General features: G+C 39.3%; 2 protein-coding genes across 2 annotated transcripts; one reads left to right on the top strand and one right to left on the bottom strand.

Moving 5' to 3' along the window:
• Positions 1-7,444: 7,444 nt before the first annotated feature.
• Positions 7,445-10,039, bottom strand: LOC112802802 (deacetoxyvindoline 4-hydroxylase). Its single transcript, XM_025846157.3, has 3 exons — positions 9,373-10,039; positions 8,290-8,611; positions 7,445-7,881 (listed from the first exon to the last, which is right to left on the bottom strand). Exons 1-3 carry the CDS (start codon positions 9,903-9,905, stop codon positions 7,621-7,623), a joined length of 1,116 nt encoding a protein of 371 aa, XP_025701942.1. The 5' UTR covers positions 9,906-10,039; the 3' UTR covers positions 7,445-7,620.
• A 2,039-nt stretch (positions 10,040-12,078) lies between these two features.
• LOC140173282 (uncharacterized) lies at positions 12,079-17,400 on the top strand. Its single transcript, XM_072196125.1, has 2 exons — positions 12,079-14,562; positions 14,728-17,400. Exons 1-2 carry the CDS (start codon positions 12,079-12,081, stop codon positions 17,398-17,400), a joined length of 5,157 nt encoding a protein of 1,718 aa, XP_072052226.1.
• The last annotated feature ends 658 nt before the right edge of the window (positions 17,401-18,058 follow it).

Here is an 18,058-nt window from a genome sequence, read left to right as displayed (position 1 = left end):
CACAATTCTGAATACAATATTGGAATCTTCTCGAGTCTTGAGAAAGATTGAAACTGCCCCCTGTTTCTTCAAGGGAAATGATAGAATTAAAATCTCCGCCAACGCACCAAGGTCCTTGGATAGTCGCCTCCCATAGGCTACTCTAGGTCCCAGTTGTGGGCTGTTGTAGACACAAGTGCAGTACCAGTTTCGATTTTCGTTGTCTTTGATATTCAGATGGATAAATTGCTTATGGATTTCTAGAAGTTCAATATTCCACTCTTTTTTGTTCCAAAGGCACCAAATGCCTCCCGCAAAACCTTTAGCTTCGCTTCTACATCAAGATTCAAAACCTAGCTTGCGGATAATCACCTCAGCTTTAGATCTTGAAACATGAGTTTCAAGCAGGATACACAAATTCAAATTATACCGATAAGTTAAATCTTTAATAATAATGGGGAATTCTTTAGCAGATACCCCTCTATAATTCCAAACTAAAATATTCATGAGAAAAATTATGATGAAAACAGTTTCGAAAAAACTCCCTTAAATAAAAGGATTCACTGAGCCTCATTTGGCTTGCTGTTGATGGCTTGAACGTCCATCTCTACATTCTGGTAAGCAACTTCTCTCTTTTGGAGATCAAGTTCTTTCATGTTTTTGTCCTTCTTTGGTTTGGAGTTGGATTCGCTTGGGTCTGGAGGTTTGTTCCCTTCTTCCTTGCTGATCTCATTATTATACCCACCTCCCACGATACTAGTGATGAGCGCTTTAGTTGTATGATTTAAAGAGCCCCCTGGGGGAATTGGTTGCACATACTCAGCATTAGCAATCTCCTTGTTTAGGTAAGAAAATTTCCTCCAATATTCATCATGTATTTTTTCCTTGCCTTTCTGATTCTTTTGGAAAGTTTCATGGCTGCTTTTGTGTGCTTCTATAATTTTATTTTTCTCCTGATTTCTGGGGATGCTTTGGATGATCTTGGTCTTTTGACTGAACTGCTTGATTTTCTTAGCGTTGGGTGTTATTTTTTTACTTATTGCTGTATGCTTTCCTCTAATGATAGGAATGGAACTTTTTTGCCTCTGTTGATTTTTTTGTATATGGTGAGTATTTTCGCTTCTGAAATTCGGATCTACTGCTATTTTTTTGCTAGGTCCTGCTGGACATGCGTCCTTGTCATCTCCTGAATTAATAGCTTGGGTCTCATTCGAGGGTAGCTCTTCAATGGAATGATTATCTTCTTGATTTGCCTCTGCAAGGATGTGGAACCTTGAATTTAGGAAACTTTCCTTTCTTTCCTTCTCCGCAGAATCAGCTTTGGTTTTATTCCTTCTTTGATATCTCTTCACGATCATCCATGGCCCAAAGAGGTTACCATTTTGCTCCTCATTAATGCTTTCCTGATTGGTGGCCATATTTTGGGAAACTTGCTTGTTTTGGTGCCTAGCTTCAGGTGTGATTGGTGGGTCATTCGTAATAATTGTTGCAAGATTTTCTTTTCTTTCTAGATTCGATTCCTGATTTTGTGTGTCCTGATTTGTCTCTTGACCATTAGGGGATTTCCGATGGCCAAACCGGGTGCCCTCCGTCATTCCGACGGCAGCTTCAGTGGCTGTTCCGATCGTCCTCTCATTACAATACTCCATTCTGTGCCCATACTTACCGCAGTTGAAACAGATTTGTTGTAATCCTTCATAGACAATGTTGAACTCTTTGCCAAGGGCTGTGATAGTTAGAACCATCTTCTTTCGCAAATCAATTTTCACGCATATCCTAGCAAAATTCCCTCGAGAGTGTATGGAGGTGAGTTCATCCATTTTGAGCATTGTTCCGAGAGCTTTTCCAACTTTCCAGAGAAAGAATTTATTGTATAATTCCGCAGGTAGGTTGGGGATCCTAACTCATACTGCTACTTTCTGAATATCCGTCTCTTGTGGCAAGAAGAGTTGTCTCCACCTTTGCACCAAGAGATAATGATCAGCTATCATCCAAGGACCTTCAAAGAGTGCATGTGTATAGTCATCTTGATCCGTGAACTTGACCAAGAAAAAGTTACCAGCTAGATCCATGACTCGTATCACTCCTTTTTTCATCCATCTCCTCTGTACCCATCTATCAAGAGCTTGAAGGTTAAAGGTTTTTCCAAGTGGCTTAACAATCAGCGATAGTTTCCAAGGTCTACACTACTCGTCATACTCTTCTAGAGAGTCATCAATGTTGGGCTTAGGATCGAAGGGAGCTTCATCGTCTATAGAAGAGTCCATGACTAAATCTTCTGAGTTATAGTCTTCTGAAACCATTTCTACAATTTCTTGTGGATTCAGTTTTCCAAAGCCATTCTCCACTACCATGTCACAGTAGGATATCTTAGGCTTCATGAATTTTTCTGAATCACCTTTGTTGTCGGTTTGATTTTTACCTTCAGTCTCCTTTTTCTGTTCTGGGGCGCCTCCTCCTTTTTTCATGTCATCCATTACTTGTTCTTCTATGTTATTTTCATTCATCTTTACTTTTTTTGTACTCCTTGAGACTAAATCTTCTTCTTCCGGTGAACGTTTATCGAGATCTAGAAGGAGAGACTCAGAGTTCATTGAGAGAAAATTTAAAAATCCTACTTTTTATTTTTCCTTTTATGCATTGTTTTGTTTTGCCCTTTTATATAATAGAATAGATAGAATAGATTATTCAGACATCTGTTCTTTACTTCGTAATTTTTTTTATAATTTTATCTAGCATCAATAAAATTAACGTTAATTCATATATAGTATATAAATAAATTTAATTAAAATAAATAATAATTTATTTATTTTTTTTTGACTTTATAAATGAAAAGACTAATTCACTAAAATAACAAATTATAATTAATATAATATAATTAATCAAGTAATATAAATTATAATAAATTATATTAATTATATAAATATTTAATAATCTAATTAAATCAATTAGTTGATATAATTAAGTCAGTGAAATAAATTGTATTGAATGAGTTAAAACAATTAAATCGAAAAATACTCTCTGAAGCATACCACGTCAGCTTCATCATTAAGTACAGACATTCGATTTTTATATAATAGAATTGATTGATGATTCAGAGGTAATTACTATTTTTATACACAATATCATAGATTTTCGGTTCAGTAAAACAAGTTAAAATAAGAAACTATATTAAGGTATATAATTTTTAATTAAGTTATACCATGGATAACAGGTTGATCATTATTAACTTTATCAACTACCTGCTAAAGAGGAGATTAAGTGATTAAGTGTAACCACTTATATGTCACACTAGTGTAAAGATTTACTTCATACATATTTTATATAGATATTTTTGTGATTAAAACTAGTAACATGTGTCATTTTTCTTTTTATTAGAGACAATTCCAATATAAATGCAAAGACTGTAATTATAATATGGTACAACTATTTACAGATTATTAAATATTAATTACTAACTCCATTTGAAAATGGTTAAAGCAGATAAAAATTGTTAAAATTTATTATAGTCAAATCAATTTCCCGGTTGCATCACAAACTAGCAAGGAGATTTTTGTTAACAAAAAAGAAGGAAAAAAAAGAAGAAGAAAAGAAACAAAAGAAAAAGGAAGGAAATCCTTACCAACAGAAGTGGCAAGTGTTGGACAGTTGCACCAAGGTTGTGAAAACAGAACCGGTCAATGAATCGGTAAGGTAATTAGTTTATTGATTTAATGGTTCGATTGGGATTCGATCGGGGTTCAACCGGTTTAATTAAATATTAAATAAAATTATTAAAAATTTAATATATAATTTTAAATATTTAAATTTAATAATTTCTAAATCAAAAAATTTTAATATGAAAATAATTTTAGAGTTATACTTCAACATGAGATTAAAAAGTATTATACCTCAAAATTTGATATTAGTAATTTTTTTTTAAAAAATTTATTAATAAAGTTTGGATGACTAATGTATACTAGTTAAACATGGACAAAAAATTACAACTGTACAATTATAAGAATTCATAACAATGAACCAAAATTTAGAGAGATAAGCATGGTGGATACAATTTGTTTTTAATGTATAAAATAATTTTTTTCTACAATGAAACCAGAAGCATTAATAATTTTTTCTTCCCCTAATTGGTTAGCTGCTAAACTCTAAACATGTTAAGAAACCAAACTAATGAACCTCTAATACAACAACTTTAGAAATGTAACAATATAATCGGCAACAACAGCAGATCCCAAGTAATAGAATGTGGTGGTATACTAGTGTCTTCATTGACAATTTGGAATACACCAATTTCAACTTTTAAATGGACCTTTTTCTTCCAAAGCTTCTATTCTAACTTTAACCCGTTCACCAATAAAGTGAATATATTTCCACTTGAGCCCATATCGTTTTGTAACCAATTTACTCTTTTCTTTTTGGCCAAGTTTTCTAAAGGCATTTGCCACTCGTCTGACCGTATCTTCATCAGGTTTTACCTGCAACTCCTCCATGTCTGCAATATCTAACTTACAAATATGATAGCTCCATGTCAAAGCATAGAAGAATTAACATTATAATTGCTGAACAGCTTGCATCAAGGTATAGTAAGATTGATAGTACAATAAAAATATACCTCAATCATATTTTATGGCAAATGATGATGATCATATAATGTGACCATTCTAGAAAACAATCTCTTTGAGACAGAACGTGTGTGAGCATGTACAATCATATTTCACAATGCCATTATTGATTGAATTGGGTGAGAAATTTGCCATGGCTAAAGAAGCTGATCTGAATCCAAAATTCTGAAATACAAATTACAAATTACATACAAAATCCAAAATTCAAAATCCAACCTTTAGAATGATTAATTCATATAATTCAGAATTCAAATCAAGAACACAGACTAATAAATAAATAAATAATTCAGCAACCAAAATCATGAAGCAGCAACTTATTTCATCATGAACAAATCTTGAACAGATACCAAATCATGAACAGCAACTCAAACAGAATTTTTTTGATGACTTCATTATGAATCCAGATAACAAATCATGAACAGATACCAAATTATGAATCCATCTAACAAAACATGAACACAGACTTAACAAATCATGAACAGAAAAATTATAAAATCAAGCACAGATAACAAATCATGAACAAATCACAAGCTAATAAATCATAAAATCAATCACAGAAAATTAGAAGGCAGCGAGGTGGAAAGAGAAGGCGATGATTAAACAGGAGGCGAGGTGGAAGCCAGAGTATTACCGGCGGCGAGTAAGGGCGACGATGGAGGAGGCGAGCTCGGCGACGACGATAGAGGAGAGGAGCTCGACGACGACGAAGAGGGGTTGTGGGACGGCGAAGAGGGGCTGTGGGATGTGGGATGCGGTGGCGATGGCGGTGGGATGCAGTGGTGATGGTGGTGGCTATGCAACGACGAAGAGGGCCTGCTCCATCGTGTGTGGCTATGCGATAGTGGGTCTGCCCGTGGTGGCTATGGTGTCTCTTGGGAGAGTGTGAGAGCTGAGAGTTGAGACTGAGATTAGGGTTCGTGGCTTCGTGCGTTTAGCCTTTTTTTTTTTTTCAAAACGACGTCGTTTTGAAGTTTAATATCCAAACAAAAAACCACTAAAAAATCGGACGGTTTTTTTGGTTCACCGGTTAACTGTCGATTTGACCGATTTTCTCACCAATTTTTTGTTAGACAGTTTCTGACCTTACCCGGACCGACTAGGTGATCGGAAACCGATTTTTCTGATTGAACCGGTCGGTCCGGTTCGATTTTCAGAACCATGGTTGCACCCATTACGCGTCTGACCTATTGATGATATGTCATTCCATTACTGTTTTATGTAGTTAAAGCAAGTAGAACTCTCAAGCTATTGATAAAAACAAGAAAGCAAAAATGTTAGTATTATACAAATTCATAAAATGGTCAAAATAAGATAGTAATAACCACAAGACTACTAATTCACTAACCTACCTTAAAATCACTGGAAATGATGTCATAGAATGTTTCTAGTGGCACAATGTCTTCAAATTGGAGAATTGGAGCTGAAGCAGCAAGTGCCCCAATAGCAATATGAGGACTTGCGTTTCTATTTGAGATGATCCTCTTTAACTCCAGGCCTCTCCGTTTATCAACTTCATTTCTTAACTGGCAAACTCAAAAGAGAAAAGTTAGTTCTGAGAAGCTCTTATATATGTTTTGTAATTATAATGCAACTGAAATACAGAGATTAAAAAAAATACCTCTTCTATAGCCTTGTTCTTGAGAGTTTCAGTTAATTTGAAGGTCTTGATTTGACCCTGACAAGTGGCCAATTCCTTGCTCTTTTCTGCAACATTCTCTACTATTTGAGCTAAATAAAAAGTAAAAATTCAGCACATAGAAAAGCACTACAATAAGCTATACGACGTTGTCCAAACTTTAAGCCTAATTGTCTATTATATATTTCAGTAACCACAAAATAAAAAATTGCAAAATCACCTAGTAGTTTGAATAATAAGTGTCCAACCATAACAAAAACTGCTTATTACATACATAAGAGTATATAAGACATAATACATTAACATCCCCCTTTTTGAAAGCTAATGTACATTTATAAGTGTCAAAAATATTCGAGTGGAATCTTTACGAGTAACCCAAAACATAGAAATGGATTTGCATGTGGTGTGATGAGTTAGGTGAATTCTCCTTTGAGTGCAGAAGTAGCTCTTTGAATGGCTCTTGCAACCCTCCAGATTTCATGTTGAGTTGCTGCTAAGTGCTAACCTTTCTCTTTCACTCGTTGTCTTTGATGACCCTGTTTGAATCAGCAATCTTAGGGAACAAATCTACCAAAATTTCTATAAATTTTTTTATATATTATGGTTATTTGTTTCTGAAGTTTTAATTTATATTGCTATATTGGTTTGTTTGTGGATTGTTGATAAGTTTGCGCCGAACAACAACTCATGTACTTAGGAGATGATCAACGTTATCAAGCTGATATACGACCATCTCTGGCCCAGCTACAAGAAGATCTCCTCTAAGATCAGAGAGCGATGATTTCAAAAAATGAGCGGTGATTAAATTTTTTTTTTAAGTTTCAAACCTTTTAGCTGATTTATATCTTCTATTTTGATTAACTAATTTTAAAGTTTCTTTGTGCAACTATACTTTATTGTTTCATTTTATTTATTTAATTTACTTGAAAATTATCTCGAATTTATCGACAAAATAATCTGACGATAATAGTGCAAAAAACAACATATTGTAACGTGTCAACATTATCGTCGAAAAAATTCACTGCTAACTAAATGATTTTTCGAGTAGGTAATCCGTTACAGAATTCGACGATAATTATCGTCAAACGAATAAAATTTGCAGGCAAACATTTACCGGCAAAATTTATATTGCCCAATTTTTTTCGACGATAACTTAATTACCATAAGATTTTGTTCATTTTTTCGACAAAAAATCTGATAGTATTTAACATTTTTCTTGTAATGTCATCTAGTTTAACATACATTGAATTTTGAAGGGACTTTTATTTAGATACAAGACATGAGAGTTTTTAAAATCGTAAACGTTGAATCTTTCACTCCAGCATCCCTCAAGAAAGTTTGTAATTAATATAGTTTCATACAGGAGTATCTTTAAATCTTGACGCTTTATAGCCTGAAGTGTTTTAGTGGAGAGGAGACATCGTAATCTAGCTTTGTCGTATACACCAGTTTAACCAAGTCCGGCATTTTCATTTCCTTATAAATTGGAGGATTCTCTTTTGTCACCAACTCTTTTATTGGTTCATACATTCTTTGACATTCATCCTGAACATGTTGTCTCAGAGAGCATGAAACCGAAACTCGTGGACCTACTTTTTGAGCCACAACTCTGTGTTTGGCGCTCATAAACTTGTCATTTGTGATTAGCTGTAATCAATAATTAAATAGGTCACTTAAACAACTTAACTATTTGTTTTGTGGAATATTATATAACATAGTAATACATGATTAGATATTTGCTTAAAATAGAAATTAAATTCAATATACAAATATAAAGATTAAAGTACGTTTCTCTAATGTTTAATTTTTTTTAATTTTTAATATGAGTTTTTTTATTTATATTAAAATTATTTCTATACATTTTTTATTTTGTCTCTAACATTTTAAATAGAGTTAACGTTTAGAATAATTTTGACATAAATAAAAATATTAAAAATAAATTAAATAAAATAAATTTTTTAAAAAAATTTAAAATTTATAAATGGTTAAAGATAAAAAATATACTTTATTTTTAATATAAATCACTAAAAAAAACAATGATAAAATTATAATCACCTGCATCATGTCACCAAGGATAATGATAAAAGCATCAGGAAAGGGAGTGATATCAAACCATTGGTTTTCATGAAAGACTTGAAGTCCACCAACTTGATCTTGTAGAAGAATAGTTACAAAGCCCATATCCGTATGAGCACTTAACCCCCAAGTGAGTTCAGGCTGAGGGCAAGGAGGGTAATAATTTCCAACCATGAAAATCCCTTCAGCACAATCTATGTCCTTGAGGTAATTGCCTTCTAGGCCTAATGCCTCCGAAAGCAATTCTAACAGCGTCAGTGCCAGTTTTTTGACATGATCTAAGTACTCAATTATTACATCTCTGCAAACAAATTAATCTCGCATGTCATGGAAACAAATAATTTTAACATTTTTTGTTTGTTTTTTATTTTTCAAAATTTATTTTCTCTTCTTATTTTTTTTTCTTATACAAAATTTTAAATAATAAAAATATAAAAAATGAAATAAAAAGGTAATTAACTACTTCTAAACAAAAATCAAATCCATCACCTTATTTAAAGAAAAGAAATAGCTATTACTTAAATTAATTAAATTAATAGGTAAAAATTTATGTATAGTTATTTTTATAGGAATAATGCTAGGTAACTAATGACTTTTTTTTAAACAATATGAACAACCACCAATTAAATAAAAATACACTACACCTCCAAATTATCCATTTAAATCTTAATATTAGAATAACTATCCATACACTAGTGAAATGAACATTCGATATATCTATTGTTCACATTGTTTAATATTTTTATTGTCTACATGTACTTTTCCTTTTTATAGAACATTAATAGTTGAAAGCATATCAAATTTTTTAATAATTTTTTATTATTAACTATTTTTTGAAATTTTTCACAATATCTTTCTAACTCGATAAGTCAAGGACTGGTTCGTCCTAAATCGGAAGTTCATTTAAAGATTTGCGACCAATCATTAATTACTACATATTTAAACCTCTTAACACTTGTTTAAACTAACTAGTAAATTAATTACTTAACTAATTCGAATTAGTTCTTGACTACACACGCGAGTCTTTACCAAACTAATTAAACCAAGCTTAGAGTTATATACCTGCAAATTGAAGGGAGTTGGTGAGGGTCAAGGGGCCCTGGCGCCAATAAACAATAGAGGGTGTCCCTCCAATTAACCTCTGAAGTTGTATAAAAATTGAAGTTGGTGTTGTAGAACACTCTCTTTGTAATATCACGTGAATAGAATTTTCTCTTCACCTCAGCATCTTGCTCATGAAATTTACGCATCCCATCAAGCATTTCATCCAAAATACTCTGTGGAATTTTATGGTTGAGCACTTGAAAGAACCCCCATTTCTCACCTGCATCTTTGACTTTCTGAACGATCTCATGGCGTGAATTACCTTCTTCGTGTAGTGATCCCAAATCAATAACTGGAATACTAACATTGGTAGCAGAGGAAGAAGAGGAAGAAGAAGAAACGTTGACTTTATGGTTATCATGAACGAATATCTTTGGTAACTTAGTCAAAGCAGCATCAACAAGACCCTTCACACCTGCTTTTGTTTCATCAAGAAGCTTTAATTCCTTATTCCTATCATAACTTCCATCTTCATGATCTGCTTCCATCATGTTTCACTCAAGTTTTTAATAAAAATTATCTATTCAGTTAAGAACTTAATTAATGGTATGTAGAAACCTCGCGTGTAATGTTATTTTCTCTGCCTTGCTTGCTTTAATGGTAATTATTATCAGAAAGTCAACTTGGATAATTAAGACAGATTATCAAATATTTAAAGTTCGTAAAAAATTGAATATTTTATTGCAACCAAAAATAGTTTTCGTTTATAGTTTATGAATCCGGGTTGGGGTGGGCGGCTACATGATTAGATGCACAAGTAATATAAAAATGCACAAGTTGAGCCAACCAATTTGAAATAATATATATAATGGTTTATGTGTGAAATCAATTTGTATGAAGCATCATCTAATTGAATGGAAGAAGAGCTTCTTGATTGCTATGCATTTTTTAAGAAGTGACAAACTTAACACACTAGTTTGTAACAAAAATACTATTTGTATATTAAAATGAGAATCACTTGGATAAAGACATTTAAAATATCTTTTTTTAAAGTGTTATTTAATTTATTTTTTATTAATTAAGTTGGATGTTCATTTTACTATATATATGAATGGTTCTTTTTATTCTAAAGTGGATATTTATTTGGATATATCATTAGTATTTTACTTGATTTGCTTGATTCTACAAGCACATGTTCTGCAAGATGTTCATTTTATTATGTATGCAGATTGTTTTTTTCACTAAGATGTGAATGTTTATATAGGTCATACCATATGGATAAACGAAGCAAAGCAGCACGCGATGAAAGTGGGGAAGACACGACGCAGTGACGTGAAAACAAGCGCAGAGATGTAGCGTTGGAATAATAGTGGCAGAATAAGGCATCTGGCTCGGCGACGGTGCGACGTTACGGAGGAGAAAAAAGATGCGCAACGGCAGCATTTTTTGCAGGAAAAATAGAGGCGGCGCGACGCATGGAAGAAGAAGGTGCAGCGACTGCGTTAGTTGCGGGAAGTACAAGAGCAGCGAAACACATGGAAGAAAAAGGTACAGCAATAGTGTGGCATGTTGCTTTTTCATACGATGATAACAAAAGTGAGGTGTATTGGTGACGGCGCGATAGAAAAAGAGAAGTAAAACAACTGCAGTAAAAAGAGAAAAAGATAAAAAATGAGAAACTAAAATTATGATGGATAAATAAAATTAAATATTTTTTATTTTAATAGATTTAAAATACAATTAGTTGTCTCAGAATCATATAAAAACGCACAAGTTTGGTTGAACCTATTTTTTAAATTAATGTTATATATATGAATATAGATCATAGTTAAGAAGTTAAGATATTAATATGTATTATTTTTTAAAAAATTAACTAAATATGTTAAATTATTTAATATTTTTTTATTATTATCTTTGTTTAATTTAAAAATTATTTTTTTGAATAGTTATCTAAACAAAATGTTAAAGTGATTTATCACCTTTATTATATATGAGACGACACCACAACTATTTTTTGAAATTGGTGTGATACACATCTGTCTTATTGGAAATAAAAATAAAAAATAATATTATTAAAGAATAAAATATGTTATTAAAATGAGAAATTATAGTTACCATATTTTTTGGTATATTACTAAGTGTATGGTATAAAATTCAATATTTAATTAATATTAAAAATAAAAAACATACACAAAAATAATACAATAATAATAGTATTTTTTTAATGAAAATTTTCGTAGAGATAGATTGAACTGAAAAAATAAAAAGAAATTGAAAGCCTTGTGTTACGGCCTGGCCCATGGAACCAACGGGTCGACCCTGGCCCGAGATCCATCCGACCCGGCTCCTCGCCCTCCAAGCGACCCGGACACGTGTCCTGTGCGCCCCACACGCGGCTGCAGGACAGCGTCCTTGGGAATATGGGCCTGTCCTCACGTGGGGCCCACTACTGACATGTATATAAGGGGAAGATTGGCTCTTCCCCCGAGGTACGTCACCTTTTCACATCACTCTTTCCTCCGCCTGCACACTAGCTGACTTGAGCGTCGGAGTGTCTTTGCAGGTGGCTCCCCCCCATCCTCTCTTCAGGACAAGTGCTCGTCTGCTCGGGAAGCCCGCAACCAACGCGACCAAGACCAAGGCATTCTCACTCCTTCACACGTGAATCCGACCTGTCCGGAACGCGACTACCGAACATTGGCGCCGTCTGTGGGGACTGCCTAAATGGAAGTCGTGCTGGGTCCCGGCGACCAAGCTCGAGCAACAAGAGCGGAGGGGGCAGCCTCCGTTGCCTCGCTAAGGGGGCGGCGGAGGTCCCCCCAACAACACACGAGAACACGACCCTTCGGGGGAACGGGCGGCGACAGCGCCATAATAATGCAGGAGCTACGCCACAGAGTCCAAAACCTAGAACGACAGCTGGCTGACCGGGAACGGGATGGACAGTTTACCGATCCAAGCTATACCCCGTCTCCCGGGAGTGAGGAGGAGAACTCTCACAGAAGCCGCCCGCGGCGTACATCCGCATCCCGGACGGAAGCGGAGAGCACGCGGGAGGAATCACCCGTAATAAGAAGACGAAATGACACGATCATCTACTCCCGCGGCAGAACAACCCGCCGAGTGGCAAGAGGTCGCGAGGACGGGGAAAGGAGATCTGAGAGAACAAGACAACCTGTGATAATGGGCGTCACCCCGTTCCACCGATCTATCCTCGAGGTCCGGTTGCCGAAACACTTCGACAAACCAACGGACATGAGGTATGACGGAACTCAAGACCCTCTAGAACATCTCACGGCCTTTGAGGCCAGGATGAATCTAGAGGGAGTAAGGGACGAAGTGAGATGCCGCGCCTTCCCGGTAACCCTAGCAGGGCCAGCGATCAGATGGTTTAACGGCCTCCCTCAAGGTTCCATCTACAGTTTCTCAGACATCAGCCGTGCATTCCTGGCCCAATTCACAACGCGGATAGCAAAGGCCAAGCACCCTATCAACCTTCTAGGGGTGACCCAGAGACACGGAGAGCCGACCAGGAGGTACTTAGATCGGTTCAACGACGAATGCTTGGAAATCGACGGCTTAACCGACTCAGTGGCCAGTCTCTGCCTGACGAACGGCCTCCTCAACGAGAACTTCCGAAAACACCTTACCACGAAACCGGTTTGGACAATGCATGAAATCCAGACGGTGGCCAAGGAGTACATAAACGACGAGGAAGTCAGCCGGGTCATGGCTGCCAATAAGCGGCAGTCCGGTTACAGCCAGGCTCGGCAGCCGGGTGACGGTGAGAGAGCAAAAGAGAAAGGCAAGGAGGAGGCGTCAAACAAGGCACCTAGACCGTTCCCTCGGGTCGGAAAATTTACTAACTACACTCCACTCACTCTCCCCATCGTGGAAGTCTATCAGCAAATAGCTGAGAAGGGAATTCTTCCGAAGCCCCGACCACTTAAGGACCGTACGGGAGGAAACAAGAACCTTTATTGTGATTACCACAAGGGTTATGGCCATCAAACACAGGATTGTTTTGACCTAAAGGATGCACTGGAACAAGCGATAAGGGAAGGAAAGCTAGCAGCGTTCTCCCATCTCATCAGGGAGCCTAGAAGACGTTATCGCGATCAAGACGAGGAAGGCAAGACCCGATCGGCCAAGCGACGACAAGAACCCGAAGACAGAGACCACGGCCTCACTGTGATAAACGTGGTAACGGCAAAAAACGCTGCGCCAAAATCCCGGTCGGCACACAAGAAAAACGCTAAGGTTCTGACGATCTCATCCCCGCCGGTGCAAAGCTCTAAAAATCCTCCATCCATTTCTTTCGGCCCGGAAGACCAATGGTTCAGCGACGCCCCGGAAAACCCCCCCATGGTCATAACGGCCATAGTGGGAACTGGCCTCGTCAAACGGATCCTTGTCGACACAGGAGCTGATTCAAATATCATGTTCCGCAACGTGTTCGACGCACTAGGGCTAAAGGATGCCGACCTGACGACTCACCAGCACGGGGTTATCGGGTTGGGCGACCACTTCATCAAACCGGACGGAGTCATATCCCTACCAATCTCGGTGGGGCAAACCCAAGGCCGAAGATCGGCGATGGCCGAGTTCGTAATCCTCCGAGATTCCACAGCCTACAACATCATCTTGGGAAGAAAAACAATCAACGATTTTGAAGCCATAATCAACACCAAGCTGCTAGTTATGAAGTTCGTTACCGATGACGGATCCATAGGGACCATAAGGGGAGACCTCGAGACGGCGGTCGCTTGTGACAACGCCAGCCTTTCCCTTCGAAAGAAGTCCAAGGAAGCATCCGGTGTGTTCCTAGCCGACCTCGATGCCAGAGTAGAGGACAAGCCGAGGCCAGAACCAGAAGGGGACCTGGAGAAGTTTAGAATCGGTGATGAAGAGGAAAAGTTCACATTCATTAACAAGAACCTCCCACATGAACTGAAGGAACCTTTGATTGAAATGATAAGGGCCAACGGGGACTTGTTCGCCTGGACTCCAGCCGACATGCCGGGCATAGATCCAAAAATCATCTCACATCATCTAGCCGTCAAGGCGGAAGCACGCCCAGTAGCTCAACGGAGGAGAAAGATGTCGACGGAAAGAGCAGAGGAGGTAGCCAGGCAAACGGCCAGCCTCCTAGAAGCGGGCTTCATACGGGAAGTAGACTACACGACATGGCTCTCGAATGTGGTATTGGTGAGAAAACACAACGGCAGGTGGAGAATGTGCGTGGACTACTCTGACCTTAACAAAGCATGCCCCAAAGATTGCTTCCCCCTCCCCAACATAGATGCACTCGTCGACGCCGCGGCGGGATATCGGTATCTAAGTTTCATGGACGCCTACTCCGGTTACAATCAGATACCGATGCACCGTCCCGACGAAGACAAGACGGCGTTCATAACGCCAGGAGGAACTTTCTGCTATAAGGTAATGCCATTCGGCTTGAAAAATGCGGGGGCAACATATCAAAGGCTGATGAACAGGATATTCCACGACCTCATAGGGAAAACAGTTGAAGTTTACGTGGACGACATCCTGGCAAAAACAACACGACCTGACGACCTCTTGAACGACCTGGAAAGTGTATTCGCGTCCCTCCGTCAACACGGTATGAGGTTGAATCCCCTCAAGTGCGCCTTCGCCATGGAAGCCGGCAAGTTTCTGGGATTTATGATAACTCAGAGAGGGGTAGAAGCTAACCCGGAGAAATGCCAGACAATACTCCAGATGAAGAGCCCGGGTTGCATCAAGGACGTTCAGAGGTTGGCAGGACGGTTGACCTCATTATCCCGATTTCTCGGAGCTTCGGCGACAAAGGCCCTGCCATTCTTTAACCTCATGAAGAAAGGGATGGCGTTTGAATGGACACCCGCATGTGAAGAAGCCTTTCGGCACTTCAAGGAAATCCTGGCGGCACCACCCGTTCTCGGGAAGCCAAAGGACGGGGAACCACTATACCTATACCTCGCTATAACGAGTGAAGCCCTGGCCGCAGTTCTGGTACGGGAGGACGGGAAAGCTCAACAGCCAGTCTATTTCATAAGCAGGGCCTTGCAAGGGGCAGAATTAAGATATAGCAAGTTGGAAAAGCTAGCCTTAGCACTCCTAACTTCCTCAAGAAGGTTAAAACAGTACTTCCAGAGTCACCAAGTTGTCGTCAGAACGGACCAAGGGATCCGGCAAGTACTCCAAAAACCCGATCTGGCGGGAAGAATGATGACTTGGTCCATCAAACTCTCCCAGTATGACATACGGTACGAGCCCCGGCAAGCCATCAAGGCGCAGGCAATGGCGGATTTTCTAGTAGAAGTGACGGGAGATCCAAGTGAAGAGGTGGGTACACGGTGGAAGCTCCACGTGGACGGAGCCTCCAACCAGACCTTCGGAGGTGCCGGGATCATCCTGGAAAGCCCGATTGGGGTTGTATACGAACAGTCGATCAGATTCGAGTTCCCCATCTCGAACAACCAGGCAGAATATGAAGCCCTTATAGGAGGCTTAACCCTAGCGGCAGAAGTCGGCGCAAGAAGACTGGAAATATGCAGCGATTCCCAAGTCGTCACCTCCCAAGTAAACGGTAGCTACCAAGCCAAAGACCCCTTGCTACAGAAGTATTTGGAAAAGGTTAAAAGCTTGAGCCAAAAGTTCGAAGAGGTCACGGTCCACCACGTACCTAGAGAAAGGAACACACGGGCAGACCTCCTATCAAAGTTAGCCAGCACAAAGCCAGGGGAAGGGAACCGGTCTCTCATCCAAGGCATGGCAAGAGAACCGGCAATCACATTGCACATGACAACCCTAGGTCTTTCCTGGCTAGACCCCATCACCAACTTCCTAGAACACGGCAAACTCCCTAGTGATGAAAAAGATGCGGCAAAATTGAGAAGGGAAGCGGCCAAATACGCCGTCATCCAAGGACAGCTGTTCAGGAAAGGGCTCAACCAGCCCCTACTGAAGTGCCTACGCCCCGACCAGACGGACTACGTCCTCAGGGAAGTCCATGAGGGCTGCTGTGGGCACCACATCGGAGGCAAGGCCTTAGCGAGGAAACTAATCCGAGCAGGATATTACTGGCCGTCGATGATGACGGATTCCAAAGAGTTTGTCAAAAAATGCGTAAAGTGCCAACAGAACGCCAACTTTGCCAGGGCGCCGGCCTCCGAGTTAAGCTTGCTAACGACCTCCCGACCATTTTCTCAATGGGGAGTCGACCTCTTAGGGCCCTTCCCAGTCGGCCCTGGGCAAGTCAAGTACCTCATAGTCGCAATTGACTACTACACCAAATGGATAGAAGCCGAACCACTAGCTAGCATATCCTCGTCCAATTGCAGGAAATTTATGTGGAGGCAGGTGATAACGCGATTCGGCATACCAGAAGTCGTCATCTCAGACAACGGCACGCAGTTTACTGACAAGAAGTTCACGGAATTTCTCAACGGCCTGGGTATAAGGCAAAGGTTCTCTTCGGTAGAACACCCTCAGACAAACGGACAAGTAGAGTCCGCCAACAAGGTCATCCTTTCGGGGCTAAAAAAGAGGTTGGACAATAAAAAGGGCGCTTGGGCCGACGAACTCGCAGCGGTCCTCTGGTCCTACCGAACAACCGAACAATCCTCCACTAAGGAAACTCCTTTCCGACTAACGTACGGGGTAGACGCAGTAATACCCGTAGAAATCGGTGAGCCGAGCCCGCGGTTGCTTTTGAAAGGAGTGGAGGAAGCCATAGAAAAAGACCTGATAGATGAAACCAGGGAAATGGCCCATCTGACAGAAACGGCGCTAAAACAAAGAATGACTCTGCGCTACAACACCAAAGTGATCAAGAGGGAATTTGAGGCAAACGACCTCGTCTTGAGGCGAAATGATATCGGCCTACCGACCCCCGGAGAAGGCAAGCTAGCGGCGAACTGGGAAGGCCCCTACAGAATCAAAAAAGTGATGGGAAAAGGAGCATTCAAGTTGGAAAGGCTTGACGGCAAAGAAGTCCCGAGAACATGGAACGCGGACAACCTAAGAAGATTCTACTCCTAGAGAATGGCCCGACAAGCCGACCAGGCTAGCTAAGTAGTTAATTTGCAAATTTAACTTTTAAACTTTTCATAGCGACTTACGAGTCCTTCATACGATTACCGAATAAGATATACTTGTGCAAATTTTCTCTCCTGTTTTGTCACTCAATTTTCCAGATAAACCACCCCATCACGACCAACGACGACGCGCGTCCCCGGGACTGATCACCCCGGGAACCCGTCGACAACCATCGTTACGACTACGCGAAAGGCCATGGGCCATTGATATAAGTGACGACAATAAACCAAAAACGGTTAATAGAAACGGTAACACGACCAGACGAATAAGGAAAAGTTTATCACGACAACTCGAGCAAACGACTAAAACGGTCATTGTTCACAAGCCAAAATAAAACGGCTAAAATCAAATTGTTCACAAGCCAAAACGGCTAAAACTAAAATTGTTCACAAGTCAAAACAAAACGGCTAGACAAAAACTCTAAACAGAAGATTCATTTTTTGGGGGCGTCGACGACTTTGCCATTCTGAATAACTTTGAGAACTCCAATCGCCGACGTATCAAACTCGGGAGCAATAACTTTGACCTGAGCTTTAAGAGCCTCCTCGGTCGCCAAAATTGCACCCTTCCCCTGCTTCACGACATCTTTGTACTTAGCCTT

This window comes from Arachis hypogaea, chromosome 5 (assembly GCF_003086295.3).
Source record: "Arachis hypogaea cultivar Tifrunner chromosome 5, arahy.Tifrunner.gnm2.J5K5, whole genome shotgun sequence".
Classification (NCBI taxonomy): Eukaryota; Viridiplantae; Streptophyta; class Magnoliopsida; order Fabales; family Fabaceae; genus Arachis; species Arachis hypogaea.
Note: the sequence above shows the minus strand (reverse complement) of the source record. Positions and strands in the feature narration are given on the sequence as shown.

Bases quoted from the DNA above. Each gene is read 5' to 3' on its own strand.
- LOC112802802 (XM_025846157.3), bottom strand. From the start codon at position 9,905: ATGATGGAAGCAGATCATGAAGATGGAAGTTATGATAGGAATAAGGAA. The intron at 8,612-9,372 runs GTATATAACTCT...ATTTGTTTGCAG, and splicing joins CAACTCCCTTCAATTTGCAG to AGATGTAATAATTGAGTACT. The intron at 7,882-8,289 runs GTGATTATAATT...TATTGATTACAG, and splicing joins TCCTTGGTGACATGATGCAG to CTAATCACAAATGACAAGTT.
- LOC140173282 (XM_072196125.1), top strand. From the start codon at position 12,079: ATGGAAGTCGTGCTGGGTCCCGGCGACCAAGCTCGAGCAACAAGAGCG. The intron at 14,563-14,727 runs GTGAGAAAACAC...GGTTACAATCAG, and splicing joins GGCTCTCGAATGTGGTATTG to ATACCGATGCACCGTCCCGA.